The sequence below is a fragment of the Falco biarmicus genome, chromosome Z (genome assembly GCF_023638135.1).
Source record: "Falco biarmicus isolate bFalBia1 chromosome Z, bFalBia1.pri, whole genome shotgun sequence".
In the NCBI taxonomy this organism is placed as follows: domain Eukaryota; kingdom Metazoa; phylum Chordata; class Aves; order Falconiformes; family Falconidae; genus Falco; species Falco biarmicus.
Genome location: NC_079311.1, coordinates 2,705,416 through 2,721,586, shown reverse-complemented (window position 1 = coordinate 2,721,586; position 16,171 = coordinate 2,705,416). Strand labels below are relative to the sequence as shown.

Below are 16,171 nucleotides of genomic sequence, written 5' to 3'. Positions count from 1 at the left end.
ATTCTATTTCCTTATGATGATGTTAAACCAGGATAATGTGTTTGGAGGAGCACCTCTATTCTTTTTCACATTACACCTTTGATTTACAGTTATGTGTTCGAATTCCCTTTATTTTCTCAACTTAATTATCCTGAGTCTTTCTTCTTAGTAGTTGAGAGTGGAAATGAAACTGCCATTTTCCTCTGGGTTTACGTTATCCTAAATCTCAAAAGCATCACAACTAAAATGCATCATGGAAAGTGTGCATTGCCCTACCACGCCTCTGGAACATGAGCTGTCTTCTTGGCATTTTGCACATAACTGCTGCAGCAGACAGAGACAGACCTTCCATATGACTGAGCATTGCAAAAGTCAGGCCATTAAGCCAGCCACATGTGTCTCCATCTCATTTGCAGATATTTAATGATCTGTATCAGGGACAACAGTGTCGTTACATAAAGCAGAGTCTACTTAGGAAATTACAGGAGTCAGATACCAAGTCAGAATATTAAAAGCTGCGTTGAGATATCTCTCACAAGAAGCCCCAATGTTGAGGAAGGTGCTCTGCTGCCAGTGCTGAGTATTAATGAGGGCATGTTTGTTGCTGTATGTGGAGCAATAGGAAGCCCTGGCTGAGTATATTGGATCATACCGTTAACAGCAGTAGCCAGGAGACTTTGAGTCTGTCATAAAAGGGAAGAAAATTTTTCTGCTTGAAATAAGAATTGATTAACTTGCTTAAATTGAGGCCTTTACCAAAAGTTAGGTATACTTTTGGGATGTCCTGTGTCATAACTTATCTTCTGTATGGATCTTCTATCCACATTCTCCTTAATCTCAGGCAGTTTTTCACAGATTTCTGATTTTAAACTAGCAGTGGTTCTTTTCTCCCTGCTAAAATGTCTTTAGGAAGACTGTGATGTTTTTCTACAGCTTAAAATCATTTAATTTTCAGTTTAAACTTATTTATGGCCCCACGTGTTCTGCTCCTCAATTTTAGCTGAAATGTTCTTTTTCTTCTCTGGCATTTACTCTGTGATATATTTATAGAGAGCAATTACATCTTTGCTCAGCTGCGTTATGCCAAACTAACCAAGACAAGCTCTTTTGGTCTCCTTTTATAAAACAGGTTGTCCTGATTGCCCCAGTAAACCCTTGCCTGCGTGTGTCCCATTCTAAATTACTGCCTCCTAATGCCATGGGAGCAGGGGTGCAGACAGTATGTCTGAAAGTGTTACCGGCAGTGTGGAGTTGGAAAAGAGAAGGCCAAGGTGATGGTGACATAAAGTGGTCAGTCCAGCTCTGCAGTGCTCCCTGGCAACTCCACTGCCAGAACTTCCAGCTTCTGTTGCAGCACTCATGGAAACCACCTAGCTAACCACCCATTTAATGCAGCACCACGTGCTGATTCCGCTCGGTACAGACAATGCCTTCAACATTTTTTCATCCACAGATTGCTATGTATCTGCTGTCTGCGCCAGCTCATTAATTAAAATACTCCATGTAACAAATCTGGTCCTGAGATTGGTCCTTGAACTCAGCTGGTGATGCCCTGTAGCAGAATTTTGGGGTGTAGCACAACTATAATATTGTGTACCTTTTTTCATATTCTTTGCCTCCTTATACTAGTTTCTTCCTTCTCTATCCTAAATAATAATTTCCCATGTTTTGACGCTCCCCTGGAAACCAAGTAGCATAATAGGATCAAGTTCTGGTGTGAGCTACCTGTAGCAAAGCTTTCTCCTTTGCTGGCACACTCACTGTTCGCTCATCACCAAGAACTGTTCCCGCTTCCCAGATGTATTTCTTCAGGACTGTCAGTTTACAACTTTAGTTTGCAGATTGTTACCTTTTCCTCTTGAATCTTATAAATTCTCTTCCTGTTTCTTTCTAGTGTTGTTGTTAACTTACTTAGTTCAAAGTGCAGATCTGCAGTCACCTTTAGCCAGTACCTGCAACTGGTATATATACGGAGTCTTGACCTTTGAATAAAGACTAACTTTTGGCATCTTCCTCACATCTGACTGACCAAAGATGTCTGTGTAAATTTCTGTTATCACTGCTGTAACTAGCAAAGAATATTTTGTAATAAATGAGTCATGCACGTTCTGAACTTATAATAAAAAGCTGCTTTAAGACCATAGATTCAATTTGTGATATTCTCGCTCTTGTAAACGACACAAAAAAACCGAACCAAAAACAAACAACAAACCAAACAAAAAAAAAACACCACCAAAAAACACACAAGTGTAATACTGAGGTGACACTAATTAGTGGTAAAGTCTTACAAACAACATCCACTATCTTAAATATGTTTATTGTTTTTTAAAAATAATTTAACTAACAAGAAGTTAACTAGACCATCATAGGCCTTGTATTTTTCCAGTGCTCTTCAGGCTTAAGGTATTGCAGTGGAAAGAATTTAAGAAAAGCAGGAGGAAGCTTGGTACAAGTCAACATCTGCATGTTTTTCTGCATATATATGTATGGTCAACTATCACATGGTACTTCAGCTTGTGAAAGTATATAATGTTTGTAAGTTGTCCCCATATGAAGAAGTCCCTTTCTGTTCTAGATACTGACAAGTCTCATTGCAGCAATGTGAGAGCTCCTTCTAGCTGTAAATACATTCACTTCCACGATACCCTCTAAGCAACAGAAAATACTGTTAGGCGGTGACACAGATAGCAAGCTAAGATGATGAAAACTAATGCTCCTCGCCACTTCCACACATCCCAAGGTCTCACATGAAGGGTAGAGAGGGCAGAGTTGAACTCATGTTCCCCGACATCTGAACTCATGCCCTAATCCCTAGACCTTCCTCCTCTTTAGAATAACTGATCTCAGTAGAAAGTATGTTTTGCCATTGACTACTGATTAATTCAATTGGAAAAATTGTTGAAAGAATTGTGCTTTTACAAGTGATCCCCATATGGCTTTGATCTGACTGCACCCACAGCTAATTCTTTGTGGCCAAATATCCAAAGAAAACTTATCTACCATTGCAGTAAGAAGCAGATGTTTGATGAAAACAGCGCTGTTGTAAAATTAAAGTGTTTACCTTTTTAGAAGCAATGATTCAACGGGGACTTGCACTGACAATGTGTAACAGCAATTTGAAAATTATGCAGAGCATTATATCACTGTTATTATTTCTTTAGGAAACAGTGGCTTGTTAGAAGTCATTCTCAATGACATTGAGAGTGCAGACAGTGCAATTCTCAGACCACAAAAAAGAGGGAGGACAGGACTAAGCACTCAACGGTTGGCTGGACAAGGAGTCCCATTTTATGCTCTGCGCCAGGACCTATGCCAAAGATGGTGTACAGCTAGTAATTCCTTACAGCAGGCTGGCACCAGGCTCCTGCTCAGTAAGTCTGGCAATGCATCTGTTCTTTCACATAGCGGTATCCTTCAAGGATGTGAAAGCACTGTTAATTTTTTTAATTTTTATTGTTATGTTTCTGGTACAGTCAGCTTAGCTAGAGAAAAGGAATGAGAACTCAATTAAATTAAATGTGAGACAGTCAGAATAGAGATATCACATCCCTTGGATAAAACAGGTATGATCTGGCCTACTGCATATCTCAAGGTATTATTATTATTACATGGACTGTTTCCTAACTTTACCATTCCAGTAACTTTCACAATATTTCCTAAGCAAAAAATGTAAGACTTAAGTGTCAAGTTGTCATTAAATTGTTTGGCTTAAGTGTCTTCTCAGAAAGTTTGAAAGAGTTTAGAAAGCTGCTGCCTACAATGGCACAGAATTTCTGTGTATAGTATCAGCGTGTGTTTTTTTCTGGCTTCTCTTGAATTCATTCCTTTTTACAATATTTCCAGAAAAAAAAATATTCCTTACTTTTTTTGTCCTTATAGAGGGGTTATGTTTGGGTCTCATTCTGGTTTTAATGTGTAATAACATTTTTTCCACCAAGTTTACGCTTGTACTTGGTGGAAACTGGACAAGAATTAAGTTACATAAACACATCTTCTAGGTGTACTTCAAAACATCAGCAGTTTTTAGGTGGCTAAAAGCACAGGAGGATGCTGGGGGAGACGTGGCATGGGACGTTGGATGGATAAGCAACCATTCTCCACAGGAAACTATCAAATGAGACTAGTATTTAGAAAACTTGGTTCTTGCCATCCTGGGTCCTGTGCCTGGCAGAGCTTAGTGGCCAGCATCAATTAATAGTGATGCTTTGAGGGCCAGTAAACCGAACATTACCAATGGGAGCTAACAGTCCTAGAGTCTCCCTACTCAAATGTCCCAACGTAATGCTAACTAATTAAATGTCAGCATGTCCAATCACTTGAATGGGCTCTGAGTGAAATTTTTTGCCTTTGCACTGTACACAAAAACCTCCAAAATTCTGTTGGACTGCTTAGAAATGGTCCATGGATTGGACTAAACATTCACTTTAAAGCATGAAATCTAACATTGCAAGTTTAGAGACAGAAAGGCACTTCAAATTCCCAAGACAGCAATTATAGTAGTAATAATAATATAATCATATTATTTATTATTATAAACAGGTCAAAAGAACAGTTGATAAGAACCTCTCCAATTCTATATGTGAGATTTTTTTAATGATCCAGAGAAGATAAGCATCTATCTTCCATTCACCTTTGGCAGGGGAACAGAGCACTAGAAACTTGTCATTTATGTCCGTGGAAAAATCCAAGCGTCCAAAGGACTGGCAGAACTGGACGCATCAACAGGGTGAAGGGTAGACAAGAAAAAACTCTAGCAGAACTTCCCAAAGTGAACAGCCTTGCAGAAGTTACACAGGCAACTGGGAAGTATAGCTGCAACCAAGAAAGCACCTTGAAGAAGAGGTGTAGGTAACAGGAGGGGACCTGGGAAGCGGTGAAGGCCTGATGAAAAGCTAGCTTCATAAATATGACCAAGAAGCAACAAAATTGCGGGAGAAATATCAAGTGTTCTCACTGACCCCCAGAGACTCCAGGCTTACGTGCTCAAGGCTAAAAGAGGGGGTTTGATGAAGAAGATGTCAGAATACAAGCACAATCTTGCTGGAGAGCCAGCTCTTCAGCTGGATTGCAGAAATTCTTTGAGAACACTGCTATGTGGTGGCTGCAGTACATACTTTCCCTAAAGGAAGAGACTGCAAACAAGTGAATCTGCTTTATAAAGCAAAAAAGTGGGGTTACCTTTCCATGGCATTGCACTGTTATCAAAGAATATTCTGTTGCCATACTTCAAGCAAAAACATCCAGATTCCTGAACTAAAGGCATATTTGTATAGTCTGTTTCACAGATCAAGAAAGAAAATTACTCAGAGCACTGAGTGACCAGTATTCCATCAATGATAGACCTTAAGTGCAGCACATTTGCCTTATCCCTGTTTACATTAAACCTGGAGTACCAAATTTTCTAACTTCTAGTCTTAAAGCCAGACCACATGACCTTGGCTGTACTCTATGAATAACGTACAAACTATTGTTGCTATTGTTACCCTGTGTGTCTGGAATAAATTTCATATCTAATACAAAGCAGATACTTCAAAGACTGTAAAGATATTTTCTTTCTCCCTGCAAGCAATTTATCAGCATTCTTCCCAGGGAATTAATAGACTCCAGGGGATTCCAGATGTCTTTGAATGGTCATGCTGCTTTTCAGCTGAACTGTTCTGCCTGTGGTTAGGGAACTACTATGACAAACTGTTCTCCAGACATTGACCGTCTGGCACTTTAAATGGCCCCAAGTCTCACACAGTCTCACAAATTTTCAAATTGCCTTAACTAATGAAGTAGCATGGGAGGAGGTCTTGGAAAGCTTGCTCTAAGTCATTCTAATAGAGCATGTAAACTTTATCATTCTTATGCCATCAATCGCTCTTTCTTTTTGCAAAATTTGCTTTGTGGGAACAATTTAGCTTGGGGACCAGTCTGCTGAATCTGTCTTGCCTTAATTCCATCACCCTGGGGGGGCTGTTTTACTGAGAAAAAACTGTTGTCTTAGCAAAATAAGTGAGAAGCAGAATCAAGACTAGATGATGTAAGGGCTTACCAGGGCAAGAAGTGGATTTTCATTTGATTTTACTAACTGAGGTGTTAAGTCTCTAGCTGAAACTGAATATTTTACTTTTGCCCTTGGAGAATGGAAGATCTTTGAAGGAGGCTGTAAATACTTATGAGAAGCAACATGGCCTTCAAGAATAAGGTTAACTTGGCTGTTGCCTACTTTAAATGCTCAATTTGGGGATCAGGACATCTAAACCAGTGCATCAGTACTACCAGGGTGAGCCAGAACACTCACCCTCCTCCTGCAGTTAGTAGACATGAGGTTTTGTTTCATAAAATACTGCAGGAAGATGCCTAGAGCTGGCCAAAAGAAATGCTAATTACAAGAAGGACCCTGAATCTTGGCTTGTAAGGGGCCCCTGAGTCAGACCTGCACTTCAGGCACCTCTGTCCATTGCTGTCCCTTTAATCCTGAGGTGATGAGTCTTTGACTAAAAGTATTTTCACCTGTACCGTGTTTGCAAAACAGCCTCATGCTAGAGCGCTTCGCTGAAGAGGCCATGCAAGGAGTGCCCTCCTCATCAGTGTGCAAGATTCAAGCCCGCAATTCCCACTTCTCCAAAGGTCACACTGTGGATAGATGAAGTTGCTCAAAGACAAAAGTGAACAGACAAAAGGCATCCTAGGTCAGCTAAACACACACCTGCCTTCCACTGTCTACATTGGTTAGGGATAAACTGACCATAGCAATAGCTTAGACTCCTACTAAACATTTTACATACAGACACAGTGTTCGGTGTCCACAATCTGGAGTTGAATTCCATCCTTTATGACCTGACTCAGTTGCCTAAATGAAGATGTCTATACATATATATAAGGTATTATCTTTAGGAGACTTGGGCCAGTCATTTGATAGCAGAAATCTGTCCAATCAGCTATACTGAAGTATTCTGCTCCAACCCCCAGTTTCAGGAAAGGCCATGGAAGAGAGTGTGTGAGTACTGCTTAGACTGGTCTTCATCCTATTCTATTATCTGCCAGCACTGCCTAAGGATGAGAGACTCTCGGTTACAGCAGCTGACATCCTCTCCCTAAAAATACATAAATTTGATTTCATTAATAGGTACTTCTATAATGCCTAGCACCTATTCAGAGATGGAACAGAGGTCCACAGACAGGGGGCCTGTAAAGGCTTAAATTATACAGTAGGTTTGTGCACAGATATGAATAGTCCACTGATACGGGGGCTGTTTCAACCCTAATTTTAACTGATTTAACTAAATCTGGTTTTACTGGCTCTTTTAGATACCACTGATTACTGCCTTTACCTGCTGAGTCTCACTGTTTTAAATATAGAAGACTCCAGAGAAAGAAAGAACCTTTTATGAAGTCCCCTGTGTCTGCCCTAGCAAGTTGGGTTTTTCAAAAAAAAAAAACAAACACCTAGTTTGGGTTTTTTCTCTGTCCCTGTGCACTGGTACCTCAGCTCCTTCTTCCACAGGTGTCTGCTTTTGGCCTTCGCGCCTCCTAAACCTTCTTCGCACCATGAAGTTACATGGACCCTCTTCTCTGAGGGTCCTGTGTATACCTGGGTGGCTGTGAGGGAATCACAGTCCTGCAAGATCCGAAGCAGCAAGGATGCTTCCACAAAAGCAGCCACATTTTTGCATGGGTTAAGTTGAATTTAGTTCAAGTACCTGTCTTACTAGGATGACAGTGTCAGCAGCTGGATCATAGGAGGTGGTGGTGGAGCCATTGCGAGTTCAGGCTGCCATAGGTCTTCTCAGGGAAGTGAGCGTTTGATACAGGACATCATCATGCCTTAATATAAGACAAAAATTGCCTCCTGTGAACAGAGGCATTCCCCAGACTTTTAAGTATTGTCAATGAGAGAGAAAACATTGAACTAGGTGGTCCTTTGCGCTCACGCAGCGGATGCTCTCTGTAGCTAGAAAGTAGTTGCAGTAGTGAGTAATAAATATGTTATTTTGTTAAAAACAGAGATTGGTATGTAATGCTATTTTTCAGTACTCTGTTCTTTAGAAAAAGGCTTGTTACTTACCCAGTGACATAACTTGTAGGCATTCTGTGAATTTTCAGAATATTATACTAAAATACAAACACTGATGCTTTAGAGCCTTTTAGATTTGCCAGTAGTAGATGAATTATGACTGGGCAAGTGTGAAAAAAATTATGATTAATATCAGAATTTCATATTGTATCTAAGAGTGAACAGTTCTTGAGAATTTAAAAAATTAATGTACAGCCACCTTGACCACATCCCCGAGCCCTGAGGTCTCCCTTTAAAAGCTATTTTTCAGCCTCTTTGTGTCCCTGTCCAGGGAGATAGCAGATTCATAAACTGCAGTAATTGAAACCAGCACAGATTTCTTGAGTATGACTAATCATTACCATTTCTCACAAAAGATTCACTTACTCCCAGCCAAGATTTATTAATTTTAATATGAAAACATCCACACCTATCATGTCTCCCCTGAGGTCTTCCCAGGCTGCTGCAGAAATGGAGTCTGACTTCTATTGCTTTGGCTAGAGTTGAGGATGTGAATTCCTCTGGCTAATTGCTTTTTGGATGACCTACAAAACACCAGGGGTCAGATTCTTGGCCTGGTAACGTTGCTTTGCACTGCTCTGGCTCAATGCCACAGCTCCCATCATGGGGAATCCCAGGAGGAGGGTGGTGCAAGGTCAGGGTATTCCTGACTTCAGATACCCATGTTCTCCCCGCTGCTGCTGTACGTGGCAATAAAAGGGAGCAGCCTTAAAACTGCTCAGACTTAAGTGGAGGGTTGGAGTGGCCCCCAGTGGGATGCTTCTGCGCCGCTAGAACTTTACTCTCAGTTGACTGACATAAAGTATGGAGCATCTGGTGACTTAAGCAAAGATAATGTGATGGATACATTTTTAAAAACACGGATCAGGCATTTGGTCCCCTGGGACAGAGCTTTTAAGTTCTTAATAATTTTATGCAGTCTGGCAAACATACCTGAGCAGTGCAGATGAACATTGCCAGAGTCAAGAATAGCACAGGCGTGCACACACGTGCTATTTGTGCGTGTGCTCCTGCACACGCAATGAATGCTTTAGGCTGCCCTTTCTGTCCATGGCAATTAGGGAAAACCAGAAACCAAGCCGCTTTAAACTTTGCCTATTAACAAAGGTAAAGTACCACCATCTTAGGAATATCCCACCAAAAAATATCTTGATCTGTAACCACAGGGTTAATTTTGTACCATGTCTGTGGCATGTGACATATGAAATTGTTCTGCATCCAGAAATTAAGGAAAGGGAAGAGCAGGTCTCCGTGTCATAGCTGACCTGCCTCTCATCCTGCTTGTGCAATGCTGTCACATAAAATCTATAGGGAACACGATAATTGCTTGAAGGTATAGGCAAGTGTCTTTAAAAGGTATATCCTTCCCCTTCAGTGCTCCAGGCTAACCCTGAAATTAATTGTTCTGACAGTCATCACCTGATGATGCTACATGGAGGACTTTTCCTCATCATATTAGGGAGACCTTGACAAGGAATGGGGGCATGTCTGGTGTTCTCCATCCGTGTAACCAGAAGGTAAATCTTCCTTATTGCACAGTAGAGCCCCAGTCCCTGTGCACACTGAATCTGCTGGAGATGGGGATGCCGTCCCGAAAAGAGGGAGCAGTACCTGTCATCTGGTTATACGGCTGTTTCTTTTCACTAGTGCCACGGAAAAGAGCAGGTTTGTGGCAAGAGTTAGAGGCAAAGTGTTAATGAGCAGCTAAGGTGCTCCCAGAGCAGGTCTGTGGAGCCCCTGTGGGTTTTACTTGCACTCACTGGGTCTGGGTGTTTTTGCATCCAGTGTAGGCTCCAAGCTGCAGGTTGCGGTGGGAATACCCCTACAGACTTCACCTTCAAAATCAAAGCTGCTTAGTTAACTAGCCTGTTTCTAAATCAGTAACGCTCCCCTCCACCGATAAAAAACCCACCCTGTCAGTTGTTAGTCAACAGCCAAAACAACCCAACCCCAAACCCGCAGCTTTTTTTCACCCTGAGGGGCAGCAGAGGGGGTGCCTGGTCTGGGATTTGTGAGGGGAAGGGCAGTGCGGTCTCAGACTAGCGTGCCCTGCTGCCTCGAGCAGCCAGCCCGCGGTCCCATGCAGGAGGGACACCTGGCTGCACGTGTGTGACCCCTGTGGTCTGGCCAAGCCGGGGCAGATGTTCTCCAGAGGGAGCCACATCTGCCCTGGCTGTCCTGACGGAGCTCATCAGCCTGACCAGCTTTCCAGGAAAGAGGGAGTGGCCGTAGAGTCTTCAGTTACTGAGCGTGGACCACCTGGAATATCATGTGCAGAGAGCACTTGTCCTACCTCTAGGCACTCCACAGTAAGGAGTAGGGGATGCTGAATTGGCTTTGAACTCCCACCCACACTGGCTTTGAAGAAATGGAAGGGCAGGCAAGTAACGTGCATGTTCTGCTATGAAAAAAAACGGCAATGGCGCTTCTGCAGTGTGGTCTGTAGGGGCTGGTTCAGGTTTACAGTATTTGGGTCTAGACTTGAAACATAGGTGCTTGTTTCTAGCTGGGGACAGGGACTGTGCAAAGCTCGGACCCTGACCCAGGTTCTGGCTGAAGAGTAGCCTGCAACTTCGAGGTGTTTCTAGCTCTGATAGAGAAAAAGGGGAAAAAACCAATTTTCTTTCCACATTAGAAATGCTGCCACTATTTGATGACTGGAGAAAAAATCCTAGTCTCTGGAAAGGCAAAGTGGGGAAATAGCTATTTTTTATTTCAAGAAATCAGGGACATAAAAATTAAAGCTGTAAAATACACAGCAGCCTGAACCCTCTACATAAAACCTCTTGTATTTTATGCCTCCTTTCTATTTCAGGTCTTCATTTGCCTAATTACTACTCAGAGGCTGGCAGAGATTTCCCCTGCAGTGCTCAGCTCTGCTGACTGCAGAGACCCTACCTGGCACACTGACTTAGTGCGTCAGCATTCTAGGTAGAAATGAATGAAAAATCAATCAGGGCAACTGCAGTGGTAGCATATACAACTCTAACCTACTTTGTGCATGGTTTCGAACATTTGATTGTGTATTTAGGCATCTTTTAAAATGGTAAGTGGATCTGAAATAAAATAGGTCTCTCTAGTCAGCCTAAGAAATGTTTTGTCATCTTTACTGCTTAGGTAAAAGCAAACTTACCACCCTGACTGCTAAATTAACTTGCAGTCTTGGTTGAAACACCAAAACCTAAGAGAAGATTGTTTTAGTCTTGAAAATCTGTCACCAGCAGATTGCATCATGCAGTGGCTGTAGATGCAGTGATAGCTTTGATTGTTTTAACTGTATTTACAGATGAGATCTAGAGTAGGTCTGGAAAAGCAAAAGTACACGGGAACCTTTTTTGAAACACAGGTATTGCTGGCATATGGTCTTGCAAGGAGTTTGGTTTATGGATATTTGTGTGTATGCTTTTATTTTTTTCGTGTTGTATGTCTGCATAGGCAGAGTTAAATATGGATTGCCAGTTTCCTTTCATTAAAGTCCATGATAAAAAGGACCACTCTTCATGTCTATAAAGTTAGTAGCTCTTGTAACTTTTTCAGCTGAGTGGGTTAAATATGTTACAGATCCATCATAAGATCATTGCTGTAACAAGTTGTGCAGTGCAACAATTTAAAGGTTTCCAAAAATTCACAAGCCTCTTTGCATGCGATGCCTTTACAGTGAAGAAGATTCTTTTGATTATAAAGATGAAGAGTCTACTTTTTCTGGTGCTGATTTCTGTCTGCTGGGCTGAACCTCACCCTGACAACTCAAGCCTGGAGCATGAAAGAATTATTCATATTCAAGGTAAGGAAATACATGAGAAAATACCAGTATCTTCATATTGCTGAGGGAAACAGAATAAGGTGCTTAATGGTCCTTATTTTTTTATTCTGCTGTACTGTTTTTTAAATGCTGTTATTACTGGTGACAAAACTTTTTCTTTTCTGGTTCTGTTGCACTGTTATTACTCCTAAGGAAAGTAAAAAAACGAAAGTTGCACTGTGTATTAGCACCTAGTCAAAGCCTTGCAAAGATTGGTGAGTAAAGTGCAGCATGATTTAAGATTAAGGACAAAAGCATGCATCCTAAAGTAATAAGCAGCTGCAAAGGGGTGAAATACCTTTAGTTTATTATGGAATATATTTTGATTGTAAGAAGACTGTCATGCATAGTTCTTCACATTACAGAAACTTACTGCTGTTTATTATTTAAAAAGCCTCAGCACATCTGAGATCATAACTGGGCGATTTAAAACGGGGAAGGGGGATGGGGGACGGGGGGTGGGGTGGGGGGGGTGGGGAAGGGGAGGAAAGTAGCTTACCCCAAAAGCAACGTGTCTTTCCTCATACCTTTAATTCACACTGAGTATAATACTGGCCTTCTGCACAATCCCGTTTGGTTCATGTCTGAATCCTAGAGCTGTAGCAGGATTTGAGTCTGCAGTACAATGCAGCTGTTTTTTCAGTCCCAGCTTCAGTCGTTGAGGGTCATCCTGTATAAGAAAAAAACAGGGGATTTATGCAGTAAGGACAGGCAGAACTAACAGAGATTCTTCTGCTTTCATTTATATGTTTCTTGAGGCTGGCTAAAATTAATATTGCAAAATTAAGAAACGCAGCACCATTGTTCTTTCTCTTTAAAGTTTGATTCCTTTCTCTTAACAGCTGGCAGATTGTGTTACTTGAATGTTTGTGTAAATACGAATTACCAAGTTAGGGCAGGTTGCTAAGAAAGCCTGAACATTTAGAAGTTCATAGGAAAGTCACAGAAGTTAAAGGTACCCTGCACCTATTAAAACAGCCACTTGGATTTTCAAGGTCAAATAAGGAATAGCAGAGAGGTGGTTTCACTCTAAGAAAACTCACAGGATGAAGGTCAATGGAGACAGCGCTTTTGGGAGGTGATGGATGTTTGTTCCCCAGGGTAAATTTCAAATTTGACATCAATATCTAATAAACACACAGTTTGCCTTTCCTTGTGTAATTCAGTTTCCGATCTCTGAACTTTATTTATCTTTTTGGAACATTAAATTAGTGGAAGTAATTAAACCAAATCAAAATTATTTTTCCTTAATATGTGTGTGTTAAACTTCCTTAGTCAGCAGTTTAATTCACAAGTCATATGTGTCACTTATTACTAGCCCTTCAGCATGTGTACAGTGCAGTCTGCAAGAGCTAAATAGTCCAAAGCTGATAGAATTTTCAAGGTGGAGCATTCTCCCTACCCGTGAAAGCCTGTCTGAACATCGAGACTTAATTCCTTCAAGGAAAGATGGATAAAGCTTAAAATTGAGCTGTACCATGACCTTTGTACATCAGCTGATTCAGGCTCTGAAATACACAGACCACAAATCAAAAGGAATAAAACTACTTGGAACTTGGTATTTTTACTATTAATTTTTTTTTTAATTCCTCTGTGCATTGTGGAATCCCATCACAGCTGGGATTCTGCTCTGCCCAGTGCTGCATAAACACACACGATGATCTACACCTGGAAAGGACTGGAAATCAGGGAAGCTTGTGGAACACATGTTATAGCTTCATACAAAAGGTATTTTATATTACATTGAAGAATGTATCATCCCCCTTCACAGCTGAAATCCAGGAGATGTGTAGCTAAACTAATCCTGGACTGCATATTTTGGAATTCCTTGGAATAACAAAAGGTGAGGATAGATGTTGTGTAGTCAAGTCCACAGAACTGAAAGGGATCTCCTGAGGCAATGAACGAAACTGTCTTCTGCTTCCCCTTCTTTACATCACGTAATCTCCTGTGGGTTTAGTTTCATTGTTTGAAAAGTTGGGCTTCAAATCTCATTACTGCAAGATAGTTTTGGACGCTATTTTTCTGAGACGAAGGACACTTTCCTAATTCTCCGTGTTTATTCACAGCCATGGTGTAGCCTTGTGCTTCTTCTACTATTCCTTAGCTTCAAAAAACATTTTTTCTTCTTTGATGTTCACCTTAAAACATTAATAAGAAAACACCATATCCTCACAGCTATCATTTGAGTAAACTTTTTCAAATTCTTCTCTAAGTGTACAACCTCTAGTTACCTGATAATATTAGTAGTTCATCTCTACACTGGTTCTAGTTTGAATTCATACTTCTTGAGTGCATCCAGCCAGGATTTTATTCCAGTTAAGATCTTAGGCTGTTATTAGTATTTTTGTTTTCCAGCTAACGACACTTTGTTTTTCAGACCTTGGATCAAATTTGTACTTTTCCCAATCACGCTGCAGTGCTGATCGATAGTCTATTGTGATAGACAGTATTTAATAGTCATCCTCCTTCATTATCACTTGCAATTGACAAACAGAAAGTTTGTATGAATAGTTATTCATGCTAGGCCTTAAAAATCTAGGTTACCGATTCAGTATTAAATGCTATCACACTCTTTCCACCCTTCTTTCTTCAGACATTCTAAATATCCGTTCTCCTCCCTTCAGTGACACTTAATATGCCACCTGAAAATTTCATTAATTCAATATTCATGTTTACTTTGTAAAGTAAAATTAGTGGAAATATTAGAGAGTCTCAGAAATTATGCTGGAGACAGTTCATTGGCCTTTTTCTAGGCTGGTCATTTCTGTTTCAGCCCAAGCAATTGCAGTCTCCTCCATGTCTTGTTCTTAGACACTTAGCAAAGTTTCTACCAAAACACCTATTTTCTCCATCCTGCCTACTTTCAGATATTTCCCATATCACTCACTTCCCTGAGCTCCAAGCAATCAGTACATCATGTTTCCCTGGCCTTATACATTTATTTTTATTACATACTTGATGTCAAATTAGTCTGGCACCCTTTGGTAGGTGTCTGCTACATTTTACCCCTCTTTCTAGTGAATTACTCTGATTTCATTCTTCAACAACGTTTCTTCAAAAGCCATTCGAAGGTCTTGATCCTGTTTGCTGTTGAGGTCAGACTAATCAGCCTGTTAATGGTTAAATTACATTATATAAATTACATCTATTTATTATTCTGCCGTTGTCCAGAAACACAAGATACCATTCTGAAAGTGACAGGTGAGCTAATATCTCTGCGGTCAGGTCTGCCATACCAAGTGTCAGCAGTAACATCAGTACTTCAGGCTGTGAGGTTTTCTACCCTTTGCTTTGAACAGGCTGTGTTTTCTGAGTTCAGCTTTCATCTTTATGTTTTCATTTCATATCAATGCCTTCATGTACTTTAAACCACATCATGCTTTCAGAGCATCAAACCCAACGTTGTTAAAAAGAGAGGATTTGTTAATACAGAACTGGGGTCATTTCTCTGTTGCCTTCCGCCTTTATCTCTGGAGTGACTCCGCACTACAAAATTAACTGTTCAGAAGATTTTTTTGCACTGCTACGGTAAGATCTTTTGCAGTACTACCTGACATGCTTTTGATCCATGCTCCGTTTTGCACTCACCGTCACTTCTTATTACTTCACAGCCTGCTAAATCACTAATGCATACAGTGCCACCCCATCGCCTTTGTCTTTCATTTGGCCTTCCGAAGGAGCAGCCACCTATTAGTGTTGCGTTATCTCTGACAGCAGTTTCAGCTCGCTTCTGACTCCCCGAACAGCTCCGCTTCAGGAACTGGAAGGTCTAGTTACCCCACCTTGCTGCCCCTCCATGAGCACGGAAACTCCTGCCACCTCTCTCAGGCTCAGCATCTGCTAACCAGGGTGAACACGCTTCATAAACCGCATCGTTCCGCCTGTCGGTGTCCAGTCTAGTCCCGGTTCTGCCCTTGGCAGTTAGCAAAGTGAAACTCAACCTCAATCACATTTCTCACCTGGCAGACAGTCTTACCTCCCTGCCCTCACCAGTATTCTTTATGCTTCTTTCCTCTGGCTTGCTTCTTTTGTTTATATCCTTTCTTCTTTGGTTTTATTCCAATATCTATGAACAAAATTTATAAAATAGCCGAAGCTGCATTTTATCTCTTCTGTGACTGTATTTTCTGGGGAAGGGAAGCCCGTGGCGGGTTTCACGGTTTTGGTCAGGCTGCTTTGTTATCCCAGACTGCTTGACCAGTTTACTTTCCTCTCTGGTAGTTTGCCTGCGTACAAAAGTAATTCCAGTTTAACTTTTGTGGACAAGAGCAGATGAGAGAACTATACCTGAATAAGATGTGTCATCCCCCTCACTGCCCTCCCCC

At 41.1% G+C, this 16,171-nt stretch overlaps 1 protein-coding gene across 1 annotated transcript in view; it reads left to right on the top strand.

The window, feature by feature from the left end:
* The window catches only part of HAPLN1 (hyaluronan and proteoglycan link protein 1), a 65,481-nt gene that overhangs the window by 20,435 nt on the left and 28,875 nt on the right, over positions 1–16,171 (top strand). The window contains exon 2 of the mRNA XM_056325812.1: positions 11,700–11,825. Within this exon, the coding sequence (XP_056181787.1) occupies positions 11,726–11,825 (100 nt within the window). The 5' untranslated portion in view covers positions 11,700–11,725. The remainder of the gene's footprint in view (positions 1–11,699; positions 11,826–16,171) is intronic.